Raw genomic sequence first — 15,275 nt, forward strand, 5'->3', positions numbered from 1 at the left:
CTGCACCTGCCCTGGCCATTTCCTCCCTAAGAGTCAGCAGATAAACAAGCACCCACTGACGGTGAACCCCTCGCCCTTCCACCTTCTCCAAGCCTCGAATTTCAAGTTCTCTCCTTGAATATAACTTCGGATCTTCCCACAACCCTCTTGTAGTCGGGTAAAGAATTTAAGATCACCCTTTTCGGTACTCTTCTCACCAATATATTCTACAATCTTATTTCGCTTCCTTGCAGAGCGCAGATAGGTAAGTTTTGTGCATTTTATTTTTTTTCCTAAAACTTGCCTCAAACCAGTGCGTCTGACCCTTCGACATCTAGATCTCAAGGCAAGTAGTAGGTTGGACAGAGGGTTCCCCACCGCCCAGGACTATTTATCAGGAGGTCGGCCCCAAGGGCTGGGGCAGACGCAGGTGGGCTCGCGGCCGACAGCCGGGCCCCGAGGTGCAGCGCCGCGACTCCCCGGAACCCCCGGCGTCGCGTGGAGATCCCCGCGGCGGCCAGGGCCTGCCGTCCCTGCGCGAAGGCTGGCCGGCCGGGCGGAGGGCGCTGTGCCGCGGCCTCCGGCTCTTCCTCAGGGCGCCGCGCGCGCGGCCAGGCCGGTGGGTGGCGGCGGCCCGGGGATGGCGGCGGCCGCGCTTCACCAGCAGGTGGCCCCGGGGTACCGGCCGCGCCGCCTCCTCCCCGGCGCCCCTCCTCTCGCGGGGGCGGTCAGCGCCCCGACCCGGCTCGCACCCCGCCGCCGCCGCCGCCGCCGCCGCCGCCGCCGCCCTCGGCCAGCCCGCCGCGTCCCCGGGGCCGCGCTCGCCGCCGCCGCCGCGTCCGAAGCTGAGCCCAGGCCGGCCCGTGGCCAGCGCGCAGGGCGCCGGCAGCACCCAGCCAGCCGCGCCGCGCCCTCCCCGCCCCCAACTCGCTCCCCAACGGAAAGTTCGGCTCCGGTTGCGTTTTGAAAAGAAACCGGGAATGGGAAGGGGTCGGGGGGTGTGCTGAGGGCGCCGGGCGGCGGCGGCGACGAGGAGGGGCAACTTCTCCCGGCCAAGCGCCTCCTGCCGAGCCCCGCGAGCCGCAGCCCCCGAGTGGGTTCGAGGTGGTTTTTCCCTTTCCTCTGCCTCCCCCTGCGGATTCAAGACACGGACCTTGGTCCTGGCGCTCCTGCTGCTGGGTGACAAGAGCCAGCGCCGCCGTCGCCTCGGCCGCCGCTCCCTCCGGCCGCCCCCCGGCTGCAGCCGCTGCCTGCCGCCTCCGCCAGCACCATGGAGTTCTCCGAGCGGAGAAGAAGCAGGAAATCCCAAAGCTTCAAACTGGTGAGCCGAGGTAAGCGGCGGGCCGGGCCGGGCCGGGCCGGGCGGGGGGCGTGCGAGCGGCGGAGGAAGGACTTGGCGACGGGTAAACAGCCCCGTGCGCGGCCCGCCGCCCCTCGCCCGCGCCTCGGCCGTGCGTCCAACTCCCGGGGTCCCGGCCCCCCAGCCCCCTTCCAATGGGGGCCGCGGCCGCACGCGCCCGGCGGCGAGGAAAGTTGTGCAGGGGGGGGGGGGGGGGAGGCAGGATATTATTCAGCATAAACAAGTCTGAGGACACATCGAGAAATCAGCAAACAATGACACTTGGGGAGCAGAGAACCCTCTTTGGTATTCCGTCCCTGCGGTTAGGTTGGGGGGTGGGGGAGAACTGCCTTTCCATCAGGCCGTGCAGGCACGAATCCTGATCAGTGGTTGTGGGTTTGTTTTTTTCCCCCAAAGAGAAGCAGGCAGAAAGGTGATGGTTCTTTTAAGAATGGGAAAGAAGCTCATTGGGTGTACAAGTCCAAATGACAATTGTGAGCGACCAATATCTCTTCTAAATAACGTTATTTGCCTTGGAAATGTGTTTTAGAATAGATCACTTACCAGTCAGAAAAGTATTTTTTAAAAATCCAACCAGTTCCAGACGATTAACAGGTGAACATTACAGTCTTTGGGCTTGGGTTTATTTTATCAGGGGAAGGGAAAGTTGAATAATCTTGTCTGTGTTCACTTACTTGTTAGACTCTTTATTTAACTGATTTTTTTTTTAAAAAGACTATGAGAACTGAAGATAAGAGCAGACATAAAGATATGTCTGGCAAAATGCATTGTGTCATCTTAAATTCTGCATATGACTTCTTTTCATCCTAATGTCACAAGTCCTCATATTCAGTTTAGAACCACCCTATTTAAATATCTTCTTTGAATCTACTTGAGATCAAAATCAGACCATAGAGACTGTCTTCTTTCCCTGTGCTGTTTTATCTAGCATTGGCAGAGTAGAGAGCAAAGTGATTGTTTCAACTACCTGAAGAAGTTACGTGTAAGCTGATGGTAATTGGAGGGCAATTGCAAGAAACAGCTAATTCAACTAAGCAGAGCTAACTATGATGTAGATTCAATAAAGCCTGCTTTCGGGTTAGTTTGAAAATGGTTTGATTATAGACATTTTGGAGATCTACTCATATCTGTTTACCCTGATTTAGTTTGGATGCTGTTCAGTGAAAGAGGCCTGAAATAGTTTTACGTATTCAAAATACTTGGTGCTTCCCTCTTCCTATGTACATTTTTTCCATCAGTGTTGATTACTCAGTCATTTGTACTTCAAAAATCTCTCCATATGTGACTGGCCTGTTGGTTTATTGATTCATTCCTGAATGTAGGCTGCTTTCTTTTTTATGGCTTCAGGGAACTTACCACTTTATCTGAAAAGTGAGAGTAGTTGTACAGACCTTGTCCTGAGAGCTCTAAGGCCAACAAAATGGAATAGCTGTTAAAAGGGATCTCTATTTGCTTCTAGGGGATCCTACTTTTTGCACATAGACAATTGCCAAGCACAGGAGCCTTCATAGAGAAGCTTGTAGAAAATTGTGTTTTAAAGTTTGACTGACATAGAAAGTTTTTCTTCTTCTTTTTCTTTTCTTTTTTTTAATTATGTGTCTGATTCTTCCCTCTGCTCTGCAGGTGCATTTTTAGAAAATAAATGATTGCATATTAAAATGTAATAGCTGAAGGCAAAAGAGTCACTTTATGTGAAAGATGAGAATCTTGCTTTCTAATACAAACTATCTGAAATAAAAAATCAGTATTTTTCATGTGTGCTTTCTTGTATGCTGCTTAAGGTCTGGGCCTTCTCTAGATAAATAGAGAAAACAGAGTGTGGGTAACTCTCAAGCATACTATTGATATGCTATACTCAAAAATGGGTTGTGGGGGTAAATTTGGAATTCTCCCCTGGCCTATGACTGGGCAAGATCTTTCTTTTCCTTGTAAACATACTTGTCATTTGAAATAAAGGAAGACTGGTAATTGGCGTCTATGGCCAAACTTACTATGAAAACTATGTGATCAAGCAGAGTTGTTTTCTAAAGTCAAAGCAATATTTCAAGATTGTTTTCTTCTCCAGAGCAAGCAAAGATTTAGAAATTATTAGTGACCACAAATTCTGTGATTAACTTCCCCAAAATTATGTATCTAAGTTAAAGCATAGATTACACATACTATATATAATGACATCCTAGTCTTTATTACTTATTCATATCTTGCTGGTCAGTAGAGTTCTAATTTTTTATTGTTTTCTCATCCCACATTATCACCATGAGGTATATAAGATATCAGAATTCAGCAACGATGTTAATGGGGAGGCCAAAGAGACACAACCCACTTTTTTAGGTAGGTTCCTATGTCAATTAATTTCTTAGCAAAACAACCTGGCCATTTGCAATTAAGGGAAAAAAAAAAAAAAAAAAGGTCGTGCCAAAACGGGAAATGTCTGCCATTGCTTAATGTATGACATTCTTTTCAAGACCTTTTATTTTACAGATTGCCAATATATCCCTTATTAACATTGCTAAAAGTTGTAATTTCAGACATAAATGTTTATTAGTGTCTACACACAGTGCTAATTATCACTCACTCCCAGAGCCAGATGCTGACTGTGCAGTTTTGTCGCTCTGCGCTCACCCCATTTACATAGCATATTCGCTGGCATGCTTCACTGGCAATAGTTTGTGTAATTGGGGCATTACATCTTTGACATCTGGATAACAGAAATTCAGTCTCCAGGAAGCTGCTGTTTGTTTGGTTTTGCTTCTGCCTTGGGTGGGATAGAGGATTAATATGCTATCTATTCTAATGTCCCTTCACCTCTGTGGCCCAGTTGCTAATCCTGCCATGACAAAATTAAATTAAATCTACAGTCAAAAAGCGTAAGGAAAATAAAAATGTGATTCTTTTCCCCTAACCACCTTTTAACAGAACTAGTTATCATTGAGAAGCCCCTCATCTTCTGCCTTTGTGTTCATTTCACACCATCATTTTTGGTCAGAGAGACTAGCTGTGCTTTGCTCTTACTATCCTCCTTCCCAGCTCACCTCAGGAACAAGCAGAGCAAAAGCAGCATCTCTGAGACATCAACAAGTGTAGGTGGCCAAAAACACTGCCACTCTTTGCAAGTACAGATGTTGGTACAAATACCATACATGAAGGACCTTGCATGTACACCTGGTTATTTGCAGACCATAAGCCAAAAATTAATCGACCTAGCATTTTGCCACTAAGAGTGAAATACCCAAAAGTAGGAGTGGAGAATAGGAGGTGGCATTTGGCTTTAACACTGCCCATCCTGAACACCTCTGCAGCCCCTGGAAGGAGGGTGAGAGCTGGGTGTTGCACATCAAGGAAGCAGAAAGCAAGAGACAGTCCAGGCAAGAATAATGAAAAGCAATGGTCAGAATTTCCTTGTCTTGGGGAGAGTGATGGGTTGAGGGCAGCAGGGTTGCTGCTCAGACCCAGTCCAAGTAGTGCTGAACCTCAAAACAACATCAAAGCCCAACATGCAGGGTTCTGTAACTGGGATCTCACCTTTGTTTTGAGGAAGAGAAAGGGTGGGTTGCAAAGGAGATAAAATAGGAGGGAAATATCAACATTCTTACACAAGCATTCCTAAAGGCACATGCATCTTTCAGTGGAGGGAGGGAGTGTTACTGAGGCCAGCCCTACTCTCAGCACCTGTTTGCTGCTAAGAGAACTGAAAACCAAAATGTTCATAGTCAAGTGAAAGGCTGTTATCCAGAAGGAGAATATTCTCTTTAGTTACTTAAATTTAAGTAGTTGGAATTCTGTATTTTTAGTTCCCTAAACTTGATTGGTTGGAATTCTATATCTGAGTATGACTTTATTTTGTTATTTGAAATGAAGAATTTACCTATTAGAAAATTTATATGTATCATGAAAGTGGAACATCATGTCCTTGGTTTAGTTACTTTCCAACAGAGCAGGCTTTCTTCCCTTTTCTGCTGTACACTTAGAAAATAGTAAGGACGCTATACATTAAGTTAATTCTGGGCATGAGTGAGTGCAGGATGGAGAACAGGAAGATGCTACTGCTCAGAATTAAGTAAAATGTAAACGCAAATGGGGTGGACGGTGCTGCTTTTGTTTTTCCCGGCTCAGGTCCCGGAAGATGAGAGCCCAGGGCTGGGATGAGCTTTCTGAGTTGTTGGACAAGAAGGCCTTAGACATTAAGAGACAAAAGATTGAACAGCATGGAAGGGTACCTGGGTTTCTTCTCCATCTTTTGCTCAGTCTAGTGATATGGTTCCCAAGGCCATTTTTATTTTATGATCTGTAGGTCGATTTTTTTAAAAAGTAGAACACAAACATAATTTCTAGAGCAATTGGAAATAGTTACTGATAGCATATGAAATTAAGAATTTTGTTGTTGACAATGTTATAAAATTGGCATTGTTTAGTTTATAGTTCCTCTTCTCAAAACATAGATTTAAATCATGTTTGTTTTGAAAGCTGCCAGAGTCTATCCATAATACTACTAGTTATAGTATAGAATTCTATGCACAGTTTAAGAGATCTAAGAGAGTTTGTTAGCAAAACACCGAAATTCTTCACCTCTGACACAGTCCTAACACACGGTCCCTAGGATGTTGTATAGGATTTTCTGTTCAAATGTATGTGTTATCTCTGATACTGTCTGCACCTGTAATATTAAAAAGTTCATGTCTCAGGGGAAGAGAGTGCTCCAGAACTTGGCAGAGTTCCCACATGATATCTATTTCTTTGGAATATTTTTAGGCTGTTGACTAATTTACTGCATCTAACATGGTAGGATAGCTCAGTAGTGTGTGGCTCAGCTGAGTGCTTTAGGGGTGACTGTTTTTAATGTGATAATAGGGCCAAAAGAGGTTATTTTAGACTGTGGACACTGACTTTGTCAAGCTGGCCAATGGATGATGATAAAGATTTGACCAGTGTTTGGAGAAAAACAACTTAATCCATTTTAATCAATTCAACAGGTGTTTTTGAGAAAATACTAACTATGAGCTCAGCACTTTTCCGGAATGGGAGTGGGAGTGCAGTACCCAGAGAACCAGGTCAAGCACCAAACCTAGTCGGGGAGATAGGAAAAATTCAAAACACAGTAAAGGCACAAGATTCAGTAATCATAACAGCAACAGTGGTTTGAGTGCAGCACTGAGTGGAGTACCTCACATGAATTACCTCACTTCCTTCTCACAGCAAATCTGTAAGTCTCATTATCAGCTCCATTTTGTAGGTGGGACTTGGTGATGGTCAGTAGCCTACCAGAGGTCTCTCAAATAGCAACTGCCACAATGGGTCCCCAGTGCATGTCCTCCTGAGCTGGAAACATCCCATCATATGCACTCTGTGTGACAGGTGACTAACTGACAAACAGGAACCATTGGGCCAGCAAGTAAAAACAGAGGTGGAAGGGAAGGATCAAATTTAGGGTTGAGCAGAGGGCTCTGGAAAGGCTGGACCTTGACCCAGGGAAAGATTTGGATAGGCAGAGAGAGTGGAGAGAGAAGATTCCAGGTGGGAGGAGTGGTGGGAGCCACAGCCGAGGGGCAAGTGTCATTATAATCAGATGAAGTGAGGGCTGTACTTTAAAGTTTAGAAAAGTGCTTTCATGTCTGCAGTCCATGATTTGTATAGTATTCCTGTGAAGTGGTCAGGGCAGATGCTGTTATTCCCATTACCCAGAGGAGGAAACTGAAGCTCAGAGTTAAGTGACTTTCTCATAAATAGCAGACCCAGGAGTAAACCCATGTCTCCTTTCCAGAGATCTTTTCACTACACCGTGTTGAGCCAGGCAAATTCAGAGGTCACTCAGGAGCCCTTAGCTGGTAGCAAGGAACTTTTGGAAAGTATTTTAATGAGCCAATTTATGACTCATAGCAATAATGCAAACATTTAACAAAATCTCCTTATCTTAGATTTTGTTTTAGATTTACTATTATGGTCTATAATTTTGAAACGTGTCTATTTTCAGGTGTTCAGACTCATTCATGTATTCATTCAACAAATATTTATTGAATTCCAATTACATGCCAGGCCCTGTTCTAGTTCCTTTATATTCACTTCAGTTTTACAACTGTCAGAAGATGAAGCTCGATGTCTCGGTGTAGAATAGCCATGCCAACTGAGCAGAGTCAAGATCTCTGAATTGTTTAATCTCTTGTCAGTGACTTTCTCAATGACAACTGTCTCACCAGGGTCCCTGGAATTTCTTCAAAGGTGACACCCAAAAAATTGCTACCCATTTTTTCAGGTTAAGGAGTTAACTCCTAACCCCAATGTAACTCTCCTCCCTGGAAAAATGGGCAAGTCCTTTGTGAAATGAAAGGGCCCCTTCCCTATCCCCAAGTGGCCTGGGTGGGTCCCACCTGATTCTTGTTGGGGAGTGGGGAGCTGGGTCATCCTTCCAAGAGGAAGGGGGCCCTGATGTTTCTCCACACCTGTGACTGGAGTTCCCAGAGTGAGAAGCAACCTCAAATGAAATGAAGATCCAAAATGGCCTGAGTGTCTCTTGGGGTTAGGAATGACACCATAATAGTAGGCGTCATTTAGGGAGAGTTTGCTGTGTGCCACGCACTATGCAAGAACTTTGTATGTTATCCCATTAATCCCATGACTGATTATGTAAAACTTAAACAATTGTCCCTTTCCAGCCCTCCCCTGCTCATGACCTAAAACACTCTCATACTCTGGGCCTGGAAGGTAACAAATTCTTACACCCACCTCTGATGTGAGCAGCCCTTGTTTGTTAGCAGCTGTCTAGGATATCACAGGCCTAAGAAGTAAAATATGCTGGGCCTGAAAGATGCTGCATGAGCACTTTAATAAGCTCTTTAATGCCCAAGAACATATTGTTATTCCCACTTTATGGATAAGGAATTTGAGGGTTTCAAAAAGTAACTTAGTGGCAGAACCAGGATAAAACTAAGTTCTGTCAGTCTCCAAAACCATGCCCTTAACCACATGGAATGCTTTGCTCAAGTGAACCCCCATGTGGAAGCCCCAGTATGTTCCACAGGTGAAGGGTTGTGGGGTTGCCTGAGGAGGGTTGAGCACCTGGAGTGCCTGTGCTGTGTCCCACGCTCCTCTGCCTCCCCCACTCTGAGGGCCTCAAAAGAACTTCCCAGGTGCCCTCATCACAAGGAAGGGCCTCTTGTCCAGGGGCTCCTAAGATTTCCCACAGCACTACAAGGATACCAGGCTCTCCCATGGGTCTGAAGATGGCTTCACAACAATTGCAAACAGTCAAAAGTTGAGAGCCTTTGAGGAAACTTCAGCAAAGGTGGCTGCTTTGCATGTAAGTGCACATATAACTGTCTGTGGCTGCAGATGCAGACTTACACTCCAAGATGTTCCTTATTGCCACAAGTCTGGGGGGTCCTGCAGCGAGGCCTGTCTCAGACTTTCATGGATCACTTAGCTAATATCACAACCACCCCACAAGGTAGGCATTATATCTGTGACACAAACGGGACACTGAGCCCAAGATGAAGATCACACAGTGATTAGCTGGCCATGCTCTAAAGCCAGTCTTTTGAACCCAGTCCTGCGCTCTTCATGGTGGCAGAGCTGCCTTGGCCCTTGCTGGCCCCTGCCATTCCCCCACACAGCCGATCTGCGAGCAGAACTCCTCCACCTTTCCCCTGCAAGGCTGGGCTTCCAGATGTGATGGGGGCACTGTCGGGAGAAGGAAGGAAAGCCCAGGACCCCTTGGGAAGAAAGGAAGTAAAGCTTAACCTCTCCTGCATGCCGGGCACTTCCCATGCTGTGTCTCATGGCACCCTCATACCCTCACAAATTATTGTTACTGCCAATTTTAGATGGAAAAGCAGACCTTTGGAAATGTCAGGTAGCTCATAGATGAGAGCCTGGATCTGGACATGGCTTCCCACGTTCTGTCTGCCATGCAGCCTCTGAGGAAATGACCATTCCCCTCCTCCCTTTGCTGCTCACTGTCAGTATGTAGCCTACCTTGCCAGCCTTGTCTCCTCTTCTTTCTTACTGAAAGCTGTTGATTGTGTCAGCCAGTCTCTTGCTAAAGCACCTGCCCCAGGTCCTGATCCTTCCCATGTCTTATCCCATTCCCAGACTCCATCTATCGCAATCTTGTCTCTCCTATCTGTTTTTAAAGCCCAATTCAAACATTACATAGGTCTGGAAGCCTTTTCCATATGAATAGCATAGTAGAGAAAAGTGAGGTTTAAAGTCAGAAAACCTTGGTTTACATCTCTGGTTACCAGCTACTAACATCTTGCACAAAACTCTTGAAAGGTTTTCTTTATATTCTGTAATAGAACAGTAACACTGGCTCATCAGGTCCCCCGCAGCAAACAGGAAATTCTACATGGTAAAACACTTGTTCAAAGTAGAAAATGCTGCATTCTTAGTTTTATTATCCCTTTCTCCTCTCTCCCTCTGAACTAGAAATTATCTTTTCTTCTCAACACCTTAGCACTGAATAATAACATCATGCTTTTATGGCTCTCACCAAGTACTACCTAAGATTTACTTATTTTCATATATGGCTTTATTCTGCTCCAAGTCACCCTACAAATGTCCTGCTTTGCTCCCAAACCTGAATATTGCCACATTGAATTGTGGTGGTTTATTTGCACCATCTCTCCTCATGTAAATTGTAAGAACACAGAGAATATGTGGCCTGGATTCTTTATTGTGTCCTTTGGAGCACCTAGCACAGTGTTGTGTTCATAATAGGTACCTAGATTATAGGTGCTCAAATCTTCATTATCTAAATGCATGACTATATTGGATACTGTTGTGTAGGACTCTGAAGGTTTGTTTCAAAATATATTGCTAAGTTGAGATTGTAGAGCCATTTAGTGAGCCAAATTATACCTCATTTAACTGGAAGAAATGTTTGTAATAAACTCAACTAGTGTAGAGATTTGGAATCTCTGATGTTGATTTGTGAGATACAACTTGAAATATTTTTCTTTTCAAATCTAGAAAAGACCACACAGGAGAGGAACTCAAATTTGAAAGCCAGTGCAATTTTGGAAACCAAAATTGAAAAATAGCATATGCTCGACTGGTTCTATATTCTGCTGTAACATTGGTACAACTTTCGAGAGGGGGGCTTAAGATGGTATTGACCTGATTATTAACTGATTTTGGCATTGTCTATTTCTCAAGTTCCATATGAAGCAAGTTTTTCTACCTTAATTTCAGAAAATAAATCCATGGCTTAAACAACAACAGACCTTGGCACATGTCATATTTGTGGGGGAACAGGCCCCTGCACGTAACGGCTCACTGAGGCCTGTGAGGGAGAGGCGCCTCATTCTGTTTCTCATAAAGACTTGGTGAGGTTCCGCAATGACTCTATAAGTAAAATGTGTGCTAATGTTGGTGTTAGTTTGCTTTTCCTACACTGATTTTGACCAAATCATATTTGTAAAATTTTCCACAAAGAACAGACTCTTAAGGAGATGTATTAACAATTTAGCTTCTCCAGTTCCCATGGGAATGTGGATTTTTACCTTTGGAAGAAAATAATATGGCCATCTATAAGATAAAATAAAGATTTTGGAACTGTGTGTTTTACATCTCAAAGTTAAAAATAGACCTAGGACATTTACACAGCAAGTCTGTTACTCTTATAAGTCACAGATTATTGGAGAGAAGAGTGCCTGGAAAAGAATTAACTGCAGGACTCTCTACTGCACTGGATCCTGCTTCTCAGTTGGGGAGAGCTTCTATGCTTGGAGAACCAGACTAACTCCACTGCCACCGAGCCAGGCCTTAAACTCCAGGAGGATAGAAGCTCCCTAATTTGGGACCTCGTCCTATGTATCTCTTCATCTGGCCATTAACTTACACAATAAAATATACTCTTGAGAGAGAGGAGCAAAGATGGCGGCATGAGTAGGGCAGCGGAAATCTCCTCCCAAAACCATATATATTTTTGAATATACAACAAATACAACTACACCTAACAGAGAGACCAGAAGATACAGTACAACAGCCAGGGTATATCTACATCTGCAAGAACTCAGCATCCCATGAAAAGGGTAAGATATAAGCCATGGCCCTGCGGGACCTGAACATAATCCCCACCCCAGCTCACTAGTGGGAGGAAAGGAGTCGGAGTGAGGAGGGAGTGGAAGCCTGGGACTGCTAAACAACCAGTCCTAGTAATCTGCACCAGGAGCACAGACACACATTGCATGGTGTACTGGATATTAGAGAAACGGAAAAGTAAAATCTGCAAGTGCATCCCCACAGCCAGCTCCCCTGGGACAAAGGAAAAGTGGGTGCTTTTTGAAAGTCTTAAAGGGACAGGGACTTAACACCAGGACAGAATCATCCTGGCACACTCAGCCCAGCAGGCTGGGAAGCCTAAGGAAATTCAGGTCCCCCAACCCCCTGGAGGGCAATGCAGCTTTGAAGCCCCTCACGGTGATAAGCAGCCTGCCATTCGTTCCCCTGGCCGGCGCTGCCCTGCAACACTGGCGGAGCAGCCAGAGAGTGGCCCCGCCCACAGCAACCACACAGAGTCTCCTCCCAGCACGTACCTACCCAGGCCAGACCCAGAGGCTACCACAGGCATGCAGCTGCCCGGCACAGACAGAGGAGGTTGGGGCAAGATGTGAAGGGGCACCATTCTCACAGGAGAACACACCCGGCATGGCTACCACTCCCTACAGGGCTCTGGGCTACCCCAAGGGCTGCCCCACCCAAAGAAGCTCAGGGAATTAACCCGGAGACTGCTCCTAGTGTGCGAGTAACCAACACAGGCAGCAGAGAAGGGCAAGGTGACTAGCAAGCAGGAAGGGACTTTGTTCTCCCAGCTGACACATGTACCACCCACCTACAACTACCTCTATCACCATGAAAAGGCAGAAGAATCTGGTCCAGTCGAGAATCACCCAGACAACCCCAGAGAGAGGGCCTGAGGAGATAGATATAACCAATCTTCCAGAAAAAGAATTCAAAATAAAGGTTGTAACCATGCTGATGGACCTGCAGAGAAATATGTAAGAGCTAAGGGATGAAGTCAGGAGGGAGATTACAGAAATGAAACAATCTCTGGAAGGACTTAAGAGCAGACTGGATGAGGTGGAAGAGACTGTTAATGGAATAGAAATCAGAGAACAGGAATACAGAGAAACTGAGGCAGAGAGAGATAAAAGGATCTCTAGGAATGAAAGAATATTAAGAGAACTGTATGACCAATCCAAACAGAACAATACTCACATTATAGGGGTACCAGAAGAAGAAGACAGAGGAAAAGGGATAAAAATTGTCTTTAAAGAAATAATTGCTGAAAACTTCCCCAAACTGGGGGAGGAAATAGTCTCTCAGACCATGGAAGCCCAAAGATCTCCTAACACAAGGGACCCAAGGAGGGCAACACCAAGAAATATAATAATTAAAATGGCAAAGATCAAAGACAAGGACGAGTATTAAAGATAGCCAGAGAGAGAAAAAAGATTACCTACAAAAGAAAACCCATTAGGCTGTCATCAGACTTCTCAACAGAAACCTTACAGGCCAGAAGAGAATGGCATGATATATTTAATGCAATGAAACAGAAGGGCCTTGAACCAACTATACTGTATCCAGCACAATTATCATTTAAATATGAAGGAGGGATTAAACAATTCCCAGACAAGCAAAAGTTGAGGGAATTTGCCTCCCATAAACCACCTCTACAGGATATTGTAAAGGGAATGCTCTAGATGGAAGCACTCCTAAGGCTAAATAGATGTCACCAGAGAAAATAAAATCACAGCAAAGAAAGAAGACCAACCAAATAGTAACTAAAGGCAAAAAATAAAATTACAACTGTGCACAAAAGCAGTCAAAGGAAACACAAAAGAGTACAGAATAAAACACCTAACATATAAAGAATGGAGGAGGAGGAATAAGAAGGAAGATAAATAAAGAATCATCACACTGTTTATAATACCTTAATAAATGAGTCAAGTTAGATGATTAGATAGTAAAGAAGCTATCCTTGAACCTTTGGTAACCACAAATCTAAAGCCTGCAATGGCAATAAGTAAATATCTTTCAATAATCACCCTAAATGTAAATGGACTGAATGCATCAATCAAAAGACACAGAGTAAAGGAATAGATAAAAAAGCAAGACCCATCTATATGCTGCTTGCAAGAGACTCACCTCAAACCCAAAGACATACACAGACTAAAAGTGAAGGGATGGAAAAAGATATTTCATGCAAACAATAGGGAGAAAAAAGCAGGTGTTGCAGTACTTGTAACATACAAAATAGACTTCAAAACAAAGAAAGTAACAAGAGATAAAGCAGCACATTACATAATGATAAAGGGGGCAGTCCAACAAGAGGATATAACCATTATAAATATATATGCACCAATACAGGAGCACCAGCATATGTGAAACAAATACTAACAGAATTAAAGGAGAAAATAGAATGCAATGCATTCGTTCTAGGAGACTTCAACACACCACTCACTCCAAAGGACAGATCCACCAGACAGAAAAGAAGTAAGAACACAGAGGCACTGAACAACACACTAGAACAGATGGACCTAACAGACATCCACAGAACTCTACACCCAAAAGCAGCAGGATACTCATTCTTCTCAAGTGCACATGGAACATTTTCAAGAATAGACCACATACTAGGCCACAAAAACAGCCTCAGTAAATTCAAAATGATTGAAATTCTACCAACCAACTTTTTTATACCAACCACAAAGGTATAAAACTAGAAATAAATTGTACAAAGAAAACAAAAAGGCTCACAAACACATGGAGGATTAACAACATGCTCCTAAATAATCAATGGATCAATGACCAAATTAAAACAGAGATCAAGCAATATATGGAAACAAATGACAACAACAGCGCAAAGCCCCAACTTCTCTGGGATGCAGTGAAGGCAGTTCTAAGAGGAAAGTATATAGCAATCCAGGCCTATTTAAAAAAGGAAGAACAATCCCAAATGGATAGTCTAAAGTAACAATTATTGAAATTGGAAAAAAAAGAACAAATGTGACCCAAAGTCAGCAGAAGGAGGGACATAATAAAGATCAGAGTAGAAATAAAATTGAGAAGAATAAAATAATAGAAAAAAATCAATGAAACCACGGTTCTTTGAGAAAATAAACAAAATAGATAAGCTGCTAGCCAGACTTATTGAGAGAAAAAGAGAATCTACACACATAACAGAATCAGAAATGAGAAAGGGAAAATCACAACAGACCCCACAGAAATGCAAAGAATTATTAGAGAATACTATGAAAATCTATATGCTACCAAGCTGGAAAACCTAGAAGAAATGGACAACTTCCTAGAAAAATACAACTGTCCAAGACTGACCAAGGAAGAAACAGAAAATCTAAACAGACCAATTACCAGCAAAGAAATTGAATCAGTAATCAAAAAATTACCCAAGAACAAAACCCTCGGGCCAGATAGATTCACCATTAAATTTTATCAGACATACAGAGAAGACATAATACCCATTCTCCTTACAGTTTTCCATTCTATGAAGCCAGAATCACTCTAATACCAAAACCAGGCAAAGACCCCACAAAAAAAGAAAATTACAGACCCATATCCCTGATGAACATAGATGCAAAAATACTCAACAAAATATGAACAAACCGAATTCAAAAATACATCAAGAGGATCATACACCATGACCAAGTGGGATTCATCTCAAAGATGCAAGGATGGTACAACATTAAAAAATCCATCAACATCATCCACCACATCAACAAAAAGAAGGACAAAAACCAGATGATCATCTCCACTGACGCTGAAAAAGCATTTGACAGAATTCAACATCCATTCATGATAAAAACTCTCAACAAAATGGGTATAGAGGGCAAGTACCTCAACATAACAAAGGCCATATATGACAAACCCACAGCCAACATTATACTTAACAGTGAGAAGCTGAAAGCTTTTCCTCTAAGATTGGGAA

The 15,275-nt window shown here is 43.9% G+C and overlaps 1 protein-coding gene across 10 annotated transcripts in view; it reads left to right on the forward strand.

Annotated features, from left to right (window-relative positions):
- The first annotated feature begins 946 nt into the window (after positions 1-946).
- The window catches only part of BEND7 (BEN domain containing 7), a 100,594-nt gene continuing 86,265 nt past the window's right edge, over positions 947-15,275 (forward strand). For 8 of the 10 annotated variants that reach the window (XR_012128053.1, XR_012128054.1, XM_073229273.1 and 5 more), the window contains exon 1: positions 947-1,310. Coding sequence is in view for 7 of the 10 variants with exons in the window: in XM_073229273.1 (XP_073085374.1) it covers positions 1,250-1,310 (61 nt within the window). In the remaining 3 variants the exon portion in view is untranslated. Of the gene's footprint in view, positions 1,311-3,586; positions 3,671-15,275 lie in introns of all 10 variants that reach the window. The other 2 variants (XM_073229278.1, XM_073229276.1) reach the window with 2 other exon arrangements.

This window comes from Manis javanica, chromosome 2 (genome assembly GCF_040802235.1).
Source record: "Manis javanica isolate MJ-LG chromosome 2, MJ_LKY, whole genome shotgun sequence".
Lineage (NCBI taxonomy): Eukaryota > Metazoa > Chordata > Mammalia > Pholidota > Manidae > Manis > Manis javanica.